Source organism: Oryctolagus cuniculus, chromosome 3 (genome assembly GCF_051225735.1).
Source record: "Oryctolagus cuniculus isolate XC-2025 breed Fujian yellow rabbit chromosome 3, ASM5122573v1, whole genome shotgun sequence".
NCBI lineage: Eukaryota > Metazoa > Chordata > Mammalia > Lagomorpha > Leporidae > Oryctolagus > Oryctolagus cuniculus.
In genome coordinates, this window is record NC_142869.1 from 142,778,302 (window position 1) to 142,794,550 (window position 16,249).

General features: G+C 41.0%; 1 protein-coding gene across 18 annotated transcripts in view; it reads right to left on the reverse strand.

Annotated features, from left to right (window-relative positions):
- MAGI2 (membrane associated guanylate kinase, WW and PDZ domain containing 2) overlaps window positions 1-16,249 on the reverse strand; it is a 1,587,879-nt gene that overhangs the window by 555,538 nt on the left and 1,016,092 nt on the right. For all 18 annotated transcript variants that reach the window (XM_070071222.2, XM_070071219.2, XM_070071216.2 and 15 more), the window contains one exon: window positions 7,845-8,060. In XM_070071222.2, coding sequence (XP_069927323.1) covers window positions 7,845-8,060 — 216 coding nt within the window. The remainder of the gene's footprint in view (window positions 1-7,844; window positions 8,061-16,249) is intronic.

Below are 16,249 nucleotides of genomic sequence, written 5' to 3' on the forward strand. Positions count from 1 at the left end.
TCTGTCACCCATGTGAGACCTGGATTGCATTCCTGGGTCCTGGCTTTGGCCCCAAACTAGCCCTGGCTATTGCAAATATTTCGAGGGTGAATCAGCAGATAGGATGCTAGCTTTCTCTCTCTCTCTCTCTCTCTCTAGCTCTCAAAAATAAATAAAAATTAATTAATTAATGATAGATGCTAATGACTGAGACATGAAAACTGAAAAATAAAAGCAGTTCTCCTTCTAATGTTTACAGTGTATATGGGAATGTCAGACATGTACAAGATGAAAAATTACCTGTAAGTATTCAGCTAAGTAATACCTTCCAAATGAATGAAAAATATAAATTGTTTTATAGTAATTCAGAAGGGCAGTTTCAATTTTCCATTGTGGGACTATCAAGATATCCTAGAGAATGTCAAAAATTTCATTGGATTTACAATAAAAGAAGTGCAGATTGGAATGTGGGAATGGCCTCATCGAATGGGTAAAAATATGAGTGTGGCTTGTGGGTGCAGGGAGTTTATGCAGGTTTTAATGGGGAACCCAAGGTGTCAGGGATGTTCTGGCCTATGAAGGAGACCCTGAGTGGTTTCTCAGTGGAAACAGAAGGTCATTCTGGCTTTGAGAAGGATGCTTGTGTGACCAACTGCTTGTTCTGGAGTCATCACTGGATGAGGAAGAAGAGGCGTGCAGATCAGTCAGTGGGCTGTCGTCCACATGTCACTCAGTACGACAGTGTTCTAGGGCACTGCAGTGATATTTGGAAAGGAAGGATGAAATCAAAAGGCCCAAGGATCTTTTGTGCCTAACAACAAATATCAAGCCTGGGGAGAGAAACATCAAAGCTAAGAAATGAGGTATGCCACTCTGTGAGTCAGTTTGCTTGTTTGTGGAATAAGAGTTTGACTGAACTGCCTTGCAATTAATTTGAACAAGAAACACTTAGGTGGGCAGCAGCTAGGAATACAGCTCTGAAACACAGGAGAGCAGTGAGGGCTGCAGGTAAATCTACATCATTTGAAGCCTTGGGGCTGGATGCCAACTCTGACAAGATAAATGAAAGATTAAGATGCCTAAATATGGGTGAGGGTAATGTCAGGGGAATCTGGTGAGGGTAATGTCATGGCAATCTGGATTTTCAATGACCATAAAGATGGAATCTATGAGTCTATGTAAGGATTTATCATCCTTACAAGCATGAGACCTAATATCACTGCCATGAACTCAGTGAAGGACAAATATAATGGAACACAATGGAAATCAAATACAGGGAGCCGTAGCAAGGCGATTTACCATATGGAGGTCAGAACTCACTCTGCCCTCAGCTTAGGGAGGTGCTGGAAAGAGGATGCGATGAGGTACTACTGGGTCCAAATCTACTCTACTGTTAAGGAACTCTTACCTCTGTTAAAAATAACAAAGTTTCAGTATCTCCTTCACAAAATAGATACATTATTACTTCGAAATTAGAGATAATATATGTGCTAACTGCCCTGGTCATTGTATGCATGGATTATAGGAGCACTGCAATTCTTTTTAAACCTATTTTTATTTTTAAAATTGTCATTATTGACAAGGATAGAATTACCTTTCTAAGGATAGAATTATATTGATTTTTATCACCTAGGCAACTTATGGCAAAGAGAGAAACCTTTCTAACCTGTTTGAGACTCTGAAAAATCATTATATAACTTTTCTAGGGGCTATGAGCCAAATCCATGTGTATGGTATAATTCTGAGCAGAAGGTTGGACCTTTATATAACATTTTACATAAAATGTCTCATGTGAATTTTCATTGATAATGATTGAAGAACTTCATGGCAAGTTTACATATTTAAAGGCTATCACTGGCTTTATATAGATACATGTTGAAAATAGAAAAAGAAAAATACAGTTATAAGTGTATCCCATAGTTCAAGGGAGGAAAGTTGAGGAAAATAGGTAATGAACATAGAATGAAGAATCCTCTAAAATCTTTATTTATGCAGAGTGAATAGTTCATTTTAGGAAAATATATTAGCAGCCAAAGATTGGTAGATTTGATGCTTACATATAATACAGAATATAATAATAAAAAAGAGAGTTTTTTTGACCCAACAGAAAAAAGTAAATTTACTTGCACATAATTTTCAGAAACAAAAGCATGATAAGTTTTTGGTAATTAGAAGTTAATGATGTCACTTCTCAGAGAGGTACTGGTAATACAGATATGTGTCAACATGTCACTAAGAAACATATTTATACTTGTATTTAGTTATATAAGGCTCAGGGTAGCACAGTAGCTAGGAGTGTGGGTTCTGGGCCCAGACTTTCTACATATGAATTCCAGTTATTGGAAAAATTATTTAGCTTTAGTATATCTCAGCTTCCTAATCTGTAAAATTGGGCAGTTAGATTAGTTAAATGAATCAATATCTATAATGAAATTAGGTAGTTCCTAACACATGTTATGCATCCGAGAGGTTAGTGATTATATTATGTACTAACGATATGATCAGCATTCCTTTGTAATGAGATAAGATTATCAAAATAAGCCTTTTGAGGTCGGTGCTGTGGTGTAGCAGGGAAAGCTGCCTGCGGTGCCAGCATCCCACAGGGCACCAGTACGAGTCCCAGGTGCTTCACTTCCAGTCCAGCTCTCTGCTGTGGGCTGGGAAAGCAGTAGAAGATGGCCCAAGTGCACCCACCTGGGAGACCTGGAACAAGCTCCTGGCTCCTGGCTACAAATCAGCCCAGCTCCAGCCATTGTGGTCATCTGGGGAGTGGACCAGAGGATGGAAGACCTCTCTTTCTCTATCTTCCTCTGCCTCTATAACTCTGCCTTTCACATAAATAAAAATATCTTTTTTTAAAAAAGATTATATGTTTAAAAAATAAACTTTCCTTATTCTCCAAATATGCTTCATTATTTCAATATTTATGTGTACCCCACGTTTATAGCAGCTCAATTAGCAATAGCTGAGGTATGTAATCAACCTATATGTCCACCAACTGATGAGTGGTTAATGAAAATGTGGTCTCTATATACATGACAGAATACTACTCAGTCATAAAAAGAATGAAATCCTTTTTTAAAAAACAACAAAATGGATGTAGCTGGAGACCATCATCCTTACTGAAATAAGTTAGACCCAAAAGTACAGATATAGTGTTTTGTGGTAGTTAATTTGTAATAGCTAACATACAGAATACAAAAAAAATTTATAGATATGAGAAAAATTGGAAAAAATTATGTTCTGAATTGACATGAAATTAATTGTTATTGTTGATTGCTAGTCAATACAGGACAATGTTAGCTAAATTTAAGCAACAATTTCCCCCGAGTCTTTTTTGTTTGACAGGCAGAGTTAGCGAGAGAGAGAGAGAGAGAGAGAGAGAGAGAGAGAGAGAGAGAGAAAGGTCTTCCTTTTTCCGTTGGTTCACCCCCCAAGTGGCCGCTATGGCCAGCATGTTGCGGCTGGCATGCTGCACTGATCCAAAGCCAGGAGCCAGGTGCCTTCTCCTGGTCTCCTATGCAGGTGCAGGGCCCAAGGACCTGGGCCATCCTCCACTGCCTTCCCGGGCCACAGCAGAGAGCTGGACTGGAAGAGGAGCAACCGGGACAGAATCCAGTACCCCAACCGGGACTAGAACCCCGGGTACCGGTGCCGCAGGCGGAGGATTAGCCTAGTGAGCCGTGGCGCTGGCCCATCCCCCTAGTCTTTGAAATCTGTATCTTGTGAATATGTATAGGAGGAAAATAAAAAGCAGGACAAAGATTTTATACAGGAGGGGGCAGGTGTTCAACTGAGTGATTAAGAAATCAGCATCTTGGATCAGAGTAACTGGGTTTGATATCTGACTCTGGCCACTGATTCCTATTTCCCATGTTGCAGATTCTAGAAGGCAGCAGTGATGGCTCAAGTAGTTGGGTTCCTGTCACTCACAGGGCAAACTTGGTCTGAGTTTCCAGGTTCTGGCTCCCTGGTTCCCAGCTTAAGCTCAGCCCAGTCCCAACCGTTATAGGAATTTGGGGAGTGAACCAGTAGATGAAAGCTCTCTGTCTTTCTTGCTCTCTTTTGCAAATAAATAAATTTTGTAAAAGATTCTCTAGGCCGGTGCCGCGGCTCACTAGGCTAATCCTCCGCCTAGCAGCGCCGGCACACCGGGTTCTAGTCCCGGTTGGGGCGCCGGATTCTGTCCCGGTTGCCCCTCTTCCAGGCCAGCTCTCTGCTGTGGCCAGGGAGTGCAGTGGAGGATGGCCCAGGTGCTTGGGCCCTGCACCCCATGGGAGACCAGGAAACGCACCTGGCTCCTGGCTCCCGCCATCGGATCAGCGCGGTGTGCCGGCCGCAGCGCGCTGGCCGCGGCGGCCATTGAAGGGTGAACCAACGGCAAAGGAAGACCTTTCTCTCTGTCTCTCTCTCTCACTGTCCACTCTGCCTGTCAAAAAAAAAAAAAAAAAAGATTCTCTAATAAAAATAAAAAGTGATGAAGTTCAAAAGGCAAAAAGTAAAGAAAACATATATAAGTGGAGGCCAAAAAATTATCCAAACTCTCTATTGGATAAATAAAGGAAGAAAAAAAAAAACTTTTCAAAGATGAGAGCTGTCAAGAGATTTCTAGTAAAAAAATGATGGACCAATTTCCTGTTGGATGTTGTTCAGTTCATCTTGGAACACTAGGTGAAGAGCTGTCTAATTTGTCTCTCACCTCCCACAACAGAAAAGAAAAAGGCGGTAGAACACCACTTGCCCAGCAAGAGCTACTGATTGAAGCATCTGTTGACTCCCAAAAAACCTAGAGTTGTTCTCTGCTGAGGTGTCCAGGACAGTCAGATGAGGAGGGCAGGTGAGCAAGACCTCAAACGAGTCCATTGTCTTTGGGGCACACAAACCAGAAAGTACACCTAACCAGAAAGCATCTCACCCTCAGGTCTAATGTATGAATAGGAGAGAATTGGTACTTTCTAGCTATACTATGCCCCTCCAGTTAAACATAATTATAGCTTAAGAATCTGTGGGTCCAAAATGCTTCATGTTATTTGTCCTACACAGATGAGAAACGAATTAAACATCAACATCTGACCTTAGCCAGGGCCATCTATTTTATGCTGTTAACCACAAGATACCACCCAGTAGGAAGCTGTATAACTGTTCTCTAACCCCTAACTTTTGCTCCTTTTGTGGTTACAGCTTGAACTCAGCTAAGTTGCTTTGCTTCTCTCAAAAATCAACTAAGAAAACTATTTACCATCAACCTAATTTACATTAATTTTAGTTATACAATGGAAAACAAAAGTTTTGACACAGATACTTCCAAATCAGCAAAAAGGTGGTTAACTAATTGCACACACATTTTTATGGTAGGCAAGTCATATTACTTACTTATCACATTTAGAACCTGTATATCTAGAAGTCAGTGATACCTTGGGACACAGACATGGTTTCACCCGATGGTATTCATGGGGCAAGAGGTCCGCATCTGAGTAAGCAAGATGACAGTACCTTTTAATATTTTGTCCCCTGATTGGTACACATTCAATTTTGGTTTTCTTATGTTCCATGAAGAAGAACATTTGTGCAGGTATTTTGAAGAAAGAAGATATAAAGTGGGCCCGGCGCTGTGGCATAGCAGGTAAAGCTGCTGCCTACAATGCTGGCATCCCCTACTATGGGTGCTGGTTTGAGACCCGGATGCTCCAGTTCCAATCCAGCTCTATGTTATGGCCTGGGAAAGCAGTAGAAGATGGCCCAACTGCGTGGGAGACCCAGAAGAAGCTCCTGGCTCCTGGCTTCAGGTCAGCCCAGCTCTGGCCACATCTGGGGAGTGAACCAGCAGACGGAAGATCTCTCTCTCTCTCTCTCTGCCTCTGCTTGCCTTTCTGTAACCCTGCCTTTCAAATAAATAAATAAATAAATATTTTAAAAAAGATATAATGTAAGCTTATAAAGCATTTCTTTGATTAAAAGTCTTAGGAAGTTTTCTTTTACGCCTTGAATTGGGCATAGAATTCAAATTCATATACTATGTCAGTATAGAATCAGTGCAGTGAAAAATAAAAATACAAACACTAAAAGAGTAGTAGTAGGAAATATCTTAAGAATAGTAGGTACACACACACACACACACACACACACACAAAAACCTAAATGAAATATCTCTGTGAGTGAGATCCCAGTGGATCTTCTGTATATTAAGAGAATCGAAAATGAATCTTGATGTGAATGGAAGGGGAGAGGGAGTGGGAGAGGGGAGGGTTGCGGGTGGGAGGGACGTTATGGGGGGGAAGCCATTGTAATCCATAAGCCGTACTTTGGAAATTTATAGTCATTAAATAAAAGTTAAAAAAAAATAGTAGGTACACAAAGTACATATAGTAGTATTTCCCAAGAGTTGCAACACAGCCTTTAGCTGTTCAATACTCACTAATATGCCACTAATAAAAATTAAGTTAGTAAAACAGAATTGTATTAACCTAGTGCAAGAATGTCACAGCTTTCCTATTGGAAACATTTGATTATGAATATTATAAAAACCTACTATTGGCAGGCGCCACAGCTCAATATGCTAATCCTCCGCCTGTGGCGCCGGCATACCGGGTTCTAGTCCCGGTGGGGGCGCCAGATTCTGTCCCGGTTGTCCCTCTTCCAGGACAGCTCTCTGCTATGGCCCAGGAGTGCAGTGGAGGATGGCCCAGGTGCTTGGGCCCAGCACACCATGGGAGACCAGGAGAAGCACCTGGCTCCTGGCTTTGGATCAGCGCAATGTGCCAGCAGCAGTGCGCTGGCCGCGGCGGCCATTGGAGGGTGAACCAACGGCAAAGGAAGACCCTTCTCTGTCTCTCTCCCTCTCACTGTCCACTCTGCCTGTCAAAAAAAAAAAAATTTTTTTTAAAAACCTACTATTGCTGCTCTGTTAGTATTAAGTATAAAAAAATATCAATACCTTGCACAAATATACTTTATTTTTGTCTATGTGGTTTGACAGATCATAAGGGAATAACTATTCTTTTCCTCATTCAAGGATCAGTGCCATCAAACTGTTAACATATAAAGTTTGCATTCTTTCTCCATGTTGCCAGATTAGACAGGAATAAATGAGAGTCAAATACACAGGTGTTCAGTAGCTGCTGACATTTTGAGAACTGCATTCATTGATACTACCAACTAAATCACATGGCGTAATCTCTGTGTAAACAACTGTAAGCACAGCCAGATTTCTAAGATTATATTGTCTCAAACATTACTGAAAAGAGACCCGCAAGCTTTACATAATGATATTTATAATCTGTAACTCCTTCTAAGAAGTTTAAGCCATTTACTATGTGCCATTAATAGTGTGTAAGTAAACCTAAACTTAAGAAAATTGAATAAATACGCCAAAATGAGAACAAGTTAGATACACAAATCATGGCCTTTCCATTTGACATAATAATCATCTCTCTTTGAAGATCATTATAATCATATATACATATTTATCTGAACAAATAGATATACACACACACGCACACGCACATCAAAACAGTCACCTGGGGCTGGCATTGCAGTGCGGCCAGTGAAGCTGCTTCCTGCAGTGCCAGTATCCCCTATCAGAGCAGCTGTCCAAGTCCCAGCTGCCGTGCTTCTGATGCAGCTCCCTGCAGGAGAAGACCCCAGTGCGTTGGACCCCATCACCCACCTCTCTCTACTAGACTCCTGGCTTCGGCCTGGCCTAGCCCCAGCCGTTGTGCCATTGGAAGAATTGAACCAGTGGATGGAAGACTTCTTTCTCTCTGTATCTCCCTCTCTCTGTCCCTCTGCCTTTTAAATAAATACATAAATAAATCTTAAAAAAAATAAGTCCACCGATGATTCTAGAGCAAACATAAATGACTAACCTGGTGTTACCACTACTCCATTTCCATTGACCACAGGCCTCTCTTCCTCTTCCTCCTCGGGAGGCTCTACACTTGCTTTCTCCATGTTGCTCACTGATTTATTCCTCTTCCGTTTGCCTTCAGCACTTGGAGTGGCTCCTGGAAGTATCTGGTCTGTTACATTTAATAACAATGGTGCTGGTTCTGCTGGAGGCTTTGGGGTACCGTAGTAGTTGTCTGCAAATGATAGAAAAACATTTCAGAGTTAAATCTTTCTCCTACCAGGTACTTATTACGTAAGAAATAGAAATTAACATTCTTATTAACACAAATAAACATCTATATGGTTTTATATACATATATCTGATTTATTATACTGGGCTTTAATGCTTAAAGATACAGATTTGTCTTCACTATCACCCTTGTGCCAAATCCAAAACATAGTCTTATGTATTATTCTGAAATGGTACCTAGCTAATCTCAGAATTACTCACATTTTTTTTTGATAACAAGATTTGATTATGACCTTTTAAAAAATAACATTAAGAGTATCTGTGGTTGCTTTGTCTTAGCTACTTCACACAATTCTGGAAAGACAAAGCAATTTTGCACAATTCTCCAGCTTTTAGGGGCTATGCTGTTCTGCTTGATGTGTGCAGCCTCCAGCCCAGAGTGGTGTCTCCACGCCTGTTTAGTGGTTCCCAGGGCTGCTGACAGTGGGGCTGCTGCTCCAATCACTCTTCACTTTAGCACAGCGGTTTCTTCCCACAGCTCCATTATCTGAGCTATGGAATCATCTGTTTCCTGCATCATCTGAGACTTCTTTAAAAATGAGATTAAGTCTTAGCTATCTCTGTAATAAGAACCTGGCACGTAAGCATGGAATAGATGCTTACAAAATGAACAAAGCACTTCACTTAAAATTTCTAAACTTTTAATTGCTAAAGAGCATGGGTAGTGTTTTTTAAAATCAATCTTGGACTTTTTAGCACCAACATTAAATCTATAGTGGTTCTTCCAGGTAATAGAGTTATCATTGCACTGTTTATTCACTCATGCATTAAAATCTTCATTAGTACTGTGCACCTAGGCACTCGTGATTGAGGAAAAATGATGAATATAACAGAATCTCTGTTTTCCAAGGTGCTCAACAGCCTAGTGTGAGACCAAAGCTGTCAGGAAGCAGATGAGCATCGTCACCGGAAACCGCAGTAAACCCGGCAGTCAAGTAGGCAGAGCTCAGTGAAAGTACTGCACAGGGTGCTGGGAAAGAAGCAACCCTCACTGGAGCACATGGGGTCTGGACTTGGCTGTTCTACATCCCTGGTAATTCACGTACGTCACGCGGACTCAAGGCAGCCTCAGTCTCCGCGTTCACAAATGCGGAACAGCATTCATTGTGAAAACCACCTGTGTTCTCCGTGGCAAAGGACGGAGGCCTACTCTTCTTAAACACGACAGAGATGTGCTGAAAAGATACAAGTCGGTGAGCTGAGGGGAAAGACGGAAGCACCTTGAGAAAAACAGGCAGAAACCCGGTCCGGTGAGCACGTCCATGTTTCCTTTCTTTTCTTTTTTTTTTTTTTTACTGGCCATGGACCCCAAAAGCTGCCGTGGGCCCCACCACCAAAAGGCACTGCCTCCCCGTGGAATGACCTCTGGACTCCACCTCAGCTCCAGGGACTCACTTCCTGGAAGACGCCCAGGCCGGGTCTTCTTATTGGCCGAGACTGTGTCACGTGATAGCGCTCGCACTACCCCAGAAGGGGAGCTGGGTGCTCTCCTTTGATGTAGGAAAAGGGCGGCAGATCCCTGCTTTCTCAGTATTTTTATCTTAGCATCTCCCCAGGTGGATCCGACCTTGGGATGCCCTGCAGCTGCCCTCCTACTGCTTGGGTTGTTAGGAAGTAAGAATGCAGGAGGAAGAGCTTTAGAAAGTAAAACTTCAGAGGTTTTAAGGCAAAGCTCTGTACACCTCTAGCTGGCAAGAACTCGGTATTCCGAAGGCTGCCCTGCTGCAAATGCTGCGGCTCCTTTTCACAGTCCCAAGTTGTAAAACCTGGGAAACATTCTTTGTAGAGTGGTTCCTACACATGTGGTACATTTGTGTTTACCGATCTGCAAAGTGGAGGACACACATTTTGCTAAAGGTTACTTTCTAATTTGATAGAAAGCGTTTCAAACGAATCAGACCTTTATAAGCCCTGACCAAATTCTGAGCAAACAAAAAGGCTAGAGGCTCCCTAAAAGTCAGTGAACTTTCAAGCTTCAGCCTTCCTCAGGCCAAAACAGCCCCTGCTACACTGCCAGGATCTCTCTGGAGTCCCAGTGCACGCACGAGACCTTTAGAAAGTTCACGAAAAGTGTGTATTATGAAAAAACCACGCATGGATTTCAAAATTTTTTGCACTAAAATAAACATAGCTTCTATTTCCACTTTTCCTTAAACTTTCTGAAGTACCTGCACACTTCTTTTCTAATACACATAAAACTAGTAAATAGTCTGTATAACCCAATAAATTACATACTTTTAAGAGGTATCCTGAGACCCTTAATGCCTTCAGGTATACATATTACTAATAAAAATGAATCACACTTCAGGGTTTTGTTTTTCTCATTTGTCTTCTTAAAGCTTTTCAAGAAAAATAAAATATATATATGCACACATTGTACATATTAATGGGATACTATGTGATGTTTTAGTACATGTATAAATTACATAATGTCCAATCATGGTAAATATATTTATCCTTTCAAGCATTTAACCAGTGAAAACATCCATAAATCCTACCTTCTAGGCTTTTTAAAAAGACAAATATACATTATATTAACATTATCTATACTACCCCTACTGTCCAGTGGAACTCCAGAATGTCTTTTTTTTTTTTTTTTTGACAGGTAGAGTTATAAACAGAGAGAGAGAGAGACAGAAAGGTCTTTCATCCATTGGTTCAATCCCCAAATGGCCACTACAGCTGGCGATGTGCGGATCTGAAGCCAGGAGCCGGGTACTTCTTCCATGCGGTGCAGGGGCCCACGCACCTGGGCCATCCTCCACTACCTTCCCTGGGCCACTGCAGAGAGCTGAACCAGAAGGAGGAGCAACCGGGACTAGAACACGCCACCCATATGGGATTCCAGCGCCACTGGTGGAGGATTAACCAAGTGAGCCATGGCGCCACCCCCCGCCGGCTGCCAGAATGTCTTATTCCTATATAGCTATAACCAGGCACCCATTAATCACTATTTGTCTTTTCAGTTCTAATTCTCACTGAAATAAATGAACTTTTATTAACTAGAACTAACTACATAATGTAGCCTTCAAATAAATATTTAGTTGTTTTCCTGCTGAATTAATATTACAAATTCATTACACCTTTGATATGTGTTGTGATTACAAGTTATGTAGCAATATCCTATTTCTACAAAAATGACAAAAAAGACTTTAATGATAAGGAATGTGGGATTGTTGTGAGCAGAATGGATACTCAGTATGAGTGGCTACTTTTGGCACGTGTTCATCACATAACAGATGAAGCCATTCTGCCTCTGCACCTAAGAAATTAAACTCTTTCCCAGTGTTATACATGAAGCAAGTGAAAAACCTATACCTGTATGACTTAATCATCTCCTCCCTTTCAAAATGCTATATTGCCACTTAAGAAAAAGAAAGTGTTGAGGCCAGCGCTGTAGCTCAGCAAGTTAAAGCCCAAGCCTTGCAGCGCCAGTATCCAATATGGGTGCCAGTTCATGTCCCAGCTATTCCTTTTCGGATTCAGCTCTCTGCTAATATGCCAGGGAAAGCAGTAGAAGATGGCCCAAGTGATTGGGCCCCTGCACCTACGTGGGAGACCCAGAGGAGACTCCTGGCTCCTGGCTTCGGTTCAGCTCAGTTCCAGCCATTGTGGCCATTTGGAGAGTGAACCAGCAGATGGAAAACCTGTGTCTCTACTTTTCTCTCTAACTCTGTCTTTCAAATAAATAAAATAAATGTATGGGGTTGAAAAGGGAAGGGCAATGTTTTTACCATATCATACAACAGGCAAATTTTAGGTGATCTTTCCCCCTCTTCTCTTAAAAAAAAAGTGTGTGTATGTACATGCATGTATACACATTTTGATGAGGGAGCATACAGAATTTTCTAGGCTGTTTTCCACTGAATATATTTGAAAAGAATGGCCTATGTTAGCAGTGTCATGTAACTTTCATAACAAGTTCCACTAATTTATTGAATATGAGGACAACAATAGTATATAAAACAGTTCCTATTTCTATCATGTTAAGATCATAAGCATAATCATCTTATTTTTAATAAATGCCTGGAAAATAAGAGATAATTATTTAAGGAACCCGATATATTCTTAAGCTTTTAAACTAGTTATGAATGGATACTTTTCCCTTTAAATATATGCTTATGAAAGAATGTAACAATAAATGCATGCATTCCTAACATTATAAAAGTAAAAAAAAACTTTCAATACATTTGAAAAAAGGAATAATCTATTATATATCAATTGCTTGGGAGCAGGCATTTAGCCTGGTGGTTAGAATACCCACAACCCATATTGTGGTACCTGTGTTTGGCTGCCAGCTCTGACTCCTGACTCCAGCTTCCTGCTAATGAAGACACAAAAATTACCGATGACTCAAGTAATTTATGCTTGCCATCCAAAACGCTGCAGCTTTGGATTGTATTCCTGGCTCCTGGCTTTGGCCCTGGTCCAGCCCCAGTCCTTGCAGGCATTTGGAGAGTGAAATAATCATTAACTACAAAGGGTGCAGGACTAAAACAGATTATATGGGGAAGAACATCAAAAAATTTGTGGAAAATGGAAACATGGAAATCAATAATGTAAACTTTTATAATCAGTGATATCAGTTATTTATTCCATCCCTAAAGAACTGAAAGCTCTGGGCATTTTAACCATGTTGATGCAATATTTTTTATGTTATTGACTGAAGAAAACAGTTTGCCCTTTAGAAATACTTTTTAAGTTTAGGAAATAAAAGGGCTAGCACTGTAGCAAAGGGGGTAAAGCTGTCACCTACAGCTCCAGCATCCCATATGGGCGCCGGTTCTAGTCCTGGTTGCTCCTCTTCCAATCCAGCTTTCTGCTATGACCTGGGAAAGCAGTAGAAGATGGCCCAAGTCCTTGCCCCCGCACCCACATGGGAGACCTGGAAGAAGCTCCAGGCTCCTGGCTTCGGATCAGCACAGCTTCGGCCATTGCAGTCCTCTGGGAAGTGACGCAGTGGATGGAAGACCTTTTTCTCTTTCTGCCCTTGCCTCTCTGTAAGCTCTGCCTTTCAAATAAATCATATTTTTTTAAAAAAAAGATTAGAAAATAAAAAGTAGTCAGAAGGAGTCAAGTCATTAACATAAGGTGGAGGCGTTATGATGTCCCACTGAAACTCTTGCATGATGCACTTATTTGATGACAGGAATGATAAGGAACATCAGCATGGTAGAGAAGGAGTTTCTCTTGAGGCTTTCTTAGGCATTTTTCAGCCAGTGCTTTGGTTAACTTTCTCAAAACAGGTTCTTAATAAGCAGAGGATATTGTTCTTTGGCCTTTCACAAAGTCAGCAAGCAATATGCCTGGAGCAACAAAACTGTTGCCATGACCTTTCCTCATGACTGACACACGTTTGCCTTGACAAGACCAATTCCACATCTTGGTAGTCATTGATTTGTTTGTGCTTTGTCATTAGGGTTGTACTGGTAAAGCCATGTTGCCTCTGACACAAGTTCTTCCTAGAAATGCTCAGGATCTTGACCCTAATTTAAATTTCCACTTACAGTCGTGGTTTCATCTGCTACAGATGGGCTGTAACAGTTTTGGTAACCATTGAGCAGAAATTTGGTTCAACTTTAATTTTTCAGTTGGAATTGTGTAAGCTGAACCAAGTGAGATGTCTTTGATGGTGGCTATTGTTTCTGCTGGTAATCATTGATCTTCAATTAGGGCACCAGCAAGATTATTCTTTTTACCCTCATAAATAGATGTGGATGATCTAAAATAGTCGGCTTCATCTTCAACATCTCTTCCCTTTTTAAAACAAGTGATTCATTTGTAAATTTCTGATTTGGGGAGGGACAATGTCCCCATAAGATTTTTTTTTTTTAAGTATCAATGATTGTACCATTCTTCCACTCAAGCTTCACCATAAATTTAATGTTTGTTGTTTCTTCAATATTAGCTGAATTCATGTTGCTCTGATGGGGGCTCTTTTCAAACCTCTGTGTTATTTTTTTTTAGTGCCTCAAATTACATCATATTCAGACATACTGATATAACCAGTAAATATTGGAAATCTTGAAATATTTTGCACGATTTTTTAAATCTGTGATAGTTTTTTGTAAAAAATTTATTGATGTATTTGAAAGGCAGAGTCACAGAGAGGCAGAGGAAGAGAGAGAGAGAGAAAGAGAGAGAAAAAGAAAGAAAGAGAGAGAGAGAGGTCTTCCATCTGCTGATACACTCCCTAAATGGCTGCAAAGGCCAGAGTTGGGTTGCTCTGAAGCCAGGAGTCAGGAGCTTCTTCCAGGTCTCCCACACAGGTGCAGGGGCCCGAGGACTTGGGCCATCTTCTACTGCTTTCCCAGGCCACAGCAGAGAGCTGGATCGGAAGTAGAGCAGCCTAGACTGGAACTGGAGCTCATATGGGCTGCCAGCGCTGCAGGTGGCCTTTACTCACTATGCCATAGCACTGGTCTAGATAGGTTTTTTTTATTATGCAAATATTTCATGAGCTTTATGAGAACTTCACTATTGTTATGAATAAATATGTTCCCTTACACAATTTTAGGCAGATCCATTCCTAGGTCACATGAAAGAGATGGGAAGCGCTTTCTAGCAACTGTTTGCTTACTGTACTTGACGACCATCATGGAATTACTCCTCTGCTGCTTTCTCTACATTTGGTCAAAACTTCTGAAAATAATGTTTTTGGTCTTTCTTCTAATTTTTCACAGGTTTTTTTCTCATTGATTTTAATGGAGGACCATGGGTAGGGTAAGGGTCTGACATGAAATTATTTTAATGACTTAAAACCATTCCCCTTTTTGTACACCTAGATTGCATTGAATGGTAATGTATACCAAAATAGTATTTCTTGAGATGCACCCTATTCTTTATGCTTTTAAATTCTAATAATATTAAGTATGAGGCAATGTAAAAGTGTACCATCAAACTGAAATGCTTTGAAATACTTTCACTAACTTCCAACAACTTCATCTATCAAAAGATGAGTTTTCATGATTGAAGAATGTGATTAGTTGTTAATTTAGTTTATTCAGCACTGTAAATTGCAAATTCAGATTCAGGATTCTGTTGTTTCAATCAGTTTGATATATAATATTAATACATGTATGGTTTTGTGTAAAATGACCATAGATCATTCCATTTGGTATCTGAGTAGAGATATAATATTAGGGTAGTAAACTTGCCTTCAAGATACTTCACAAATTAAGGTCACGACCCTCACTTTTACCCAATTATTCTCTGCTTTTATTACCATTTTGATAAGAGGAAAGAATCAATTTTAGATAATGGTTTAGTATAAGAGAAATGATTTCCTACAGGGACTCTCTGGGCATGCACATAACACAGCTCATCTCTGCGGATCCCAGAGAGCTTGAGAATATGTCCTCGTGTTGGAAATGATGTATGGCAAGATGTAAGGGAATGAAACTCTTATTATTTGTTTCTCAGTTTTATAAATGGATCAAAAAATTTGATACTTGGCCCCCTCTATGGCATCTGTCAAATTTGACTATGACATTAAACAGAGAACATATTCAGAGTTCCAGATCCAAACATAATTAATTATGTTAGAAAACCTGGCAGATCATAAGTCAATAATCATTTCCATATATATCAGTGATTTCCTTTGTATTAATAAAAATGAGAGATTAATGAATCCAAATGCTAGGGCTGGAATGGTGGCTTAGCGGGTAAAGCCGATGCATGCAACATTGGCACCCAATATGGGCGCTGGTTCAAAACTTGGCTGCTGCTGCAGCGCCCTGCTAACGTGCCTAGAAAAGCAGAGGAAGATTACCCATGTGCATAGGGCCCTGCACCCATGTGGTAGACTGGAAGAACACCCTGGCTTCTGGCTTCTGTCTGGCTCAGCTCTGGCTGCTAAGGACATTTGGGGAGTGAATCAGCAGATGGACAATCTCTTTTTTTTTTTTTTGACAGACAGAGTGGACAGTGAGAGAGAGAGGCAGAGAGAAAGGTCTTCCTTTGCCGTTGGTTCACCCTCCAATGGCCGCCGCGTCCAGTGCGCTGCAGCCGGCGCACGGCGCTGATCCGATGGCAGGAGCCAGGTACTTCTCTTGGTCTCCCATGGGGTGCAGGGCCCAAGGACTTGGGCCATCCTCCACTGCACTCGCGGGCCACAGCAGAGAGCTGGCCTGG